At 35.1% G+C, this 4,888-nt stretch overlaps 1 protein-coding gene across 1 annotated transcript; it reads left to right on the forward strand.

Annotated features, from left to right (window-relative positions):
* The first annotated feature begins 1,215 nt into the window (after window positions 1-1,215).
* Window positions 1,216-4,888, forward strand: LOC132553000 (protein C1orf43 homolog). The gene is made up of 7 exons (XM_060217204.1): window positions 1,216-1,287; window positions 2,126-2,227; window positions 2,917-3,016; window positions 3,269-3,322; window positions 3,586-3,749; window positions 3,968-4,026; window positions 4,318-4,888. Exons 1-7 carry the CDS (start codon window positions 1,222-1,224, stop codon window positions 4,652-4,654), a joined length of 882 nt encoding a protein of 293 aa, XP_060073187.1. The 5' UTR covers window positions 1,216-1,221; the 3' UTR covers window positions 4,655-4,888.

The raw sequence follows: 4,888 nt of genomic DNA on the forward strand, positions 1-4,888 counted from the left end.
CTTATTTTCAGTGACAACATCCACGAGAATGGTCCAGTCCCAATGAGTTCTTGATTTCTATTCCACTTCCGGTCACTTTTCGGAATACCTCGATAACGTACGTACTGTATACCGCGTTATCTCAACACTCAACAGCAGAAACGGTAAGGAATGTCCTTTGTCACTTTTTTTCATAACAACAAGAACTTTTTGCAAACAAGACATAAATGTAATGAAACGAACAATGCATTTTAAAACGGTTATCAGAATAATCTAGCCCATAGGGGATCTGTTTCTGGATTTCAAGTATATTGCTTATAACCACAACAAAACAAATCCAGTATTTAGTACTCCTGCACCATATATGCTGGTAAATCATTCAAAATCGAACATTTGAACATTACAGATCAGCTATACAACGTTTCTGTTCGAAGCGATGGTAGAGCGAAATACATCAATTTGATGAAATCGAAAGGGGTAGGGCCATCGCTCTGGTAATGCATGGGCGTTCGCAACGTCATGTAGTGTGAAAAACACGTCTTGTAGTTATTCATGACAATCTTACAGCAGTAACATATCGAGATCGGGTCTAGGGACCATGCATCCTTCCTCTTATCCATCAACGCAACCATACATTGCATTACAAATCGAGGCCCAAGGTTGCTTGGGTTGTCGTGACTTTCTGACTCAAAACAACATCCAAGTTCTTGATTGGCCACCATATAGTCCAGATTTGTCCCCAATCGAGCATTTGAGGGACGAGCTGGATAGGAGGGTTAGGAAGCTTGTCATGTCCAATATAATGTTAGTCAACTTATGCAGGCCCTTGTTTAGGAGTGGAATAATATCCCTCAAAGGACAATAAACACCTTGATGGGGTCAATGTTAAGGAGAGTAGGAATAGAGACTGAAGTCAGGGGTGGGCACATACACTACAGATTTGGATCAGGAAATAGGGTACCATTGTTTTCATGCTGTTCATAAAAATGCTGTCTGTGATAGGACAACAAAATTCATCAAAATACATTCAGTAATATTGAAATGATCAAGAAACACACGCAATTAACAAATCATCAATTAATCATGTAAAATAATAACTATCAAAAACAAAACTGAGTTTCTTTTCCACTATTATATTTAATCTGTTTTTGTATAAATGAAAAGTATATAATGTATATATCATACATGATACTTAACAATGTATTTCAGATCTGCTTCATTGGTTAGTGATTGACTACCAAGATGAGTGACTTAAAACCACCCATGTCAACTGTTGGACTGGTGCTTTTTATAGCAGCAGGATTTCTGGTAAGAATGTTATGATTAAAAGATTTAATTTGAAGAAGCTGGATAATGCTTTTAAGAAATGGGTAATTAGGAGCTGCTCAGATACTTGATGATATGTAAAATATAGCTGTTATACTGTAGAAACTTTAGCTCGTGAAAATTCCCCTTTAGTCAAGTGGTAATGTGTGTGGCTAAAGGCAAAAGAGTTACTAGTTTGAACCCCAGTGATGGTAGGGTGTTTTTCATTACTCCTTCCCAATACAAATTTGGTGCTGTGACCACTCCAACCTATATAGGACAGGAGATTGAGATGCTTCCTTGGAGCTAAAGGATCTGAGATTGTTATTTGACTTGGAGGTCAAAGACTTTATGAAGGAGGGAATACATATAATATAGAGTGTAGAAGTTCAGAGTCCATGTCACCTTACTAGCTTTGGTTGCTGACAATTTCCTCTTAATTGAGGGGTAGAGTGTCTGGCTGGAGACCAAAACCCAGCAAGAGGAGTTTGTTTTTCCTTGCTTCTTTTCAATTAGAAATTTGGTGCTGTTGACCACTTTCGAGGGTAGAGCTATAGGAGAACAAGATGAATCCACGGAGATATTGAACAGACGTTGTTGTTGTTGACTTCTAGAGAACAAGACTTTGAAATAGGGAAGGATGAACTGGACTGGGTTAATACTATCAGTGACCAGGTACAACTGTAGCTCAGTTGGTAGAGTGTCCATCAAGAATTTGGGGTGTACCAGGTTTGAACCCTGGTCTGACTAAGGCAGAGCAGTGTGTTCTGGTTAGTATTTACCATTTATACAATTATATTTGTTTTTAAAATTTTTAAGATTTCATTTACTCTAATTTCAGATATTTGTCTTGGGAGCACTTTTGGCAAAACGCCAAATTATGCGATTCAGCCTGAGGTCATCAAGGCGACCACACATTTCTATTGGGTCAGATGCACCAAAGGTATTCCTTGTATTTTATAAATCTAGTAAACCTTCTTTTGTTATATGTACACCCTGCTGTTTATATATGGATGTTTCTGTTGACTTCTAATCTATTTTATTTCACTTACTCTAATGATAAAATCCATTGCCACAATTTTGTCTGGTAGTGTGATCCTAATACATTTACATATATGTAAGATATATCTTATGTTATAAAAGAAATGATTACATTTACCAGATCAGAGGTCTGAATGACCTAGTGTTTACTTTTAAAAAATTCAGTTGCAAAATTTCTATACATGTATGATATATAGGAAGTGGTAATTGGTAAAGCTGTACAGTATGTATGGTATATAGAGGAGATGATAATTGGTAAAGCTGTACAGTATATCTGGTATGTAGGGGAGATAATAAAAATTAATTAGTAAAACTGTACAGTACGTATGATATATAAAGGAGATAATAAAAATTAATTAGTAAAACTGTACAGTACGTATGATATATAAAGGAGATAATACTTAGTAAAACTGTACAGTATGTATGGTATATAGAGGAGATGATAACTAGTAAAGCTGTACAGTATGTATGGTATATAGAGGAGATGATAACTAGTAAAGCTGTACAGTATGTATGGTATATAGAGGCGATGATAATTGGTAAAGCTGTACAGTATGTATTATATATATTTATTGTTTTGATATGTTTTAGAAAATGAGGAAGAGTATAATAGAATGTCTAGATCGTGTGTGTAAGATCAAGCATGAACCAGTACTATTGAATGCCAAAGTTCTTCAGACTGCAACGACAGGTAAGTATGTTAGATCACAGTGTGCTGTACACAAATCACTGTGAGGAGAGTTTTTGGATGACAGTATAATTCAGATATAAATTATCAGTGGATAGATATTCTGAATTTAAATCTGTTTTTTGATTAATCAGAAACATTTACAGGAGAAAAGAAAAATAGGAGCAATTACCTCAAGTTTTTCTTTCATTGAATACAAGTACTGCAGTCTGTATTGTAATGTCAGGTGTTTAAACTAACATTTATTTTTTCCAGTACCTAATTCCTATTACTACAGAATGAAGGCACTGGATTCATTTTCAAAATTTGGTATGTACATTTGTTTCTTCTTTTGACCTAAAATTTTGTGACATTAGAAGTAGGTTTCATTTTTACTTGACATTTTAAGTAGCTGTCAAAATGAGTGAATTTCTAGATCATGATTGGATTGTAGGCACTTCATTGGAAAATATCAATTAGTATTCTCAGCAAGAATAAAATCATGTTACTGTTGTTGAGAGTAGATGAAGTTTTTGTTATATTTTTTATTTTTTAATTATGTCAATGTATTATTCAATATTTTTGTCTGCAAGATGAGGTCCTGAAGTGTGAGGAGCCAGACTCAGAAGGTCGACACCCTAGTAAAACAGTGAGACATTATTTACTGGGTCTGTACCCAGATTATCTCGGATCTTCATCCACAGATCTGATCCATCAATTTGCTGATGCTTATGAACATGCACGACATGACCCAACTGTAAGTTTTATTGATTCTGTGTACTATATTATGTATAATTAGCACTCATTGTTCAGAAACATGTTTTCCAGGCAAGCAACATGCATTGCTTCATTATAATCAATAATAATAATTACATATTTGCATTATATAGTTTTTGTTTTAGATATTCCTAAAAAAGAATCTGTTTACCTTAATTGTCTCCCTTGGTTATAGTTATATACACTCTTACACTTCAGGAGTTTGGAGAGGTCCAGTATAAACACTACCAAGGACTGCTGGATGAATTAATAATCTGGTATGTATCATACATCCACTAGGGCCCATTAAAATTCCTTTCTGGTGTGCATTGATATAAAGTAATTCATAGCTAAACATGTGTATATGTGCAGAAACTCTATTATGATCGACTAACATTATTTTACATCAGTTGATTATAACAAAAGTTAGATAAGTTAGAGATGTTACAGTAACCTCACAAAATGTATATAGTTTATTTGTAATCACAACTGATAATTCAGGTAACATAGTAAAAATTTATCCTTAAATCTTAATAGAAGTTTACTGTAGTTAAAAACATGTGTTGCAGCTTGAGGAACACAGCGGCGAAGCGGCCAGGTGTGGTATTTGGTAAGACTTTGGGAATGGATACACAAGTGATATATAAGCCAGGTAAAGGTGATACTCAAACCAGGACGATGCCTCAAAGTCCAGACATAAAGGACACAAGTCCTGATAAAGACTTAAGTGGCAAGCTGGATATGCGACATCGAACACGGGCAGGCAGTAGTGCCCAGTCAAGCTTCATGGACAGTGGTCATTCCAGCCATCAAAGTACAGCTAGTGCGGAAAGCTTTATTCCTCATGCAGAGAGCCCAGAGCGCATTGTGCTGCTAGACTTTGATAAGAAGAGTCACTATGTGTGAAGCAGAACTAAAGAAATAATTTGATGGGACAAGTGCAATGGCATAGAGAATTGATAGTGTGTAGATGAGAAATTACGTCTCGGAGAGTATGATAGAGGCTGTGATATTGACTAGAATGTGATAGTAAATTATAAATGTGTATACATGTGTTATATTTGAACGTGTGAGAGATAGTAGGAATCTCATTGTTGTTTTTGTTGACATGTAATTTTTAACATAAAATGATAAATTAAA

This window comes from Ylistrum balloti, unplaced genomic scaffold (genome assembly GCF_031769215.1).
Source record: "Ylistrum balloti isolate Yb309-2 unplaced genomic scaffold, AGI_CSIRO_Ybal_v1 Utg370292, whole genome shotgun sequence".
NCBI lineage: Eukaryota > Metazoa > Mollusca > Bivalvia > Pectinida > Pectinidae > Ylistrum > Ylistrum balloti.

Bases quoted from the DNA above. Each gene is read 5' to 3' on its own strand.
- LOC132553000 (XM_060217204.1), top strand. From the start codon at position 1,222: ATGAGTGACTTAAAACCACCCATGTCAACTGTTGGACTGGTGCTTTTT. The intron at 2,228-2,916 runs GTATTCCTTGTA...GATATGTTTTAG, and splicing joins TTGGGTCAGATGCACCAAAG to AAAATGAGGAAGAGTATAAT. The intron at 3,750-3,967 runs GTAAGTTTTATT...CTTACACTTCAG, and splicing joins ATGCACGACATGACCCAACT to GAGTTTGGAGAGGTCCAGTA.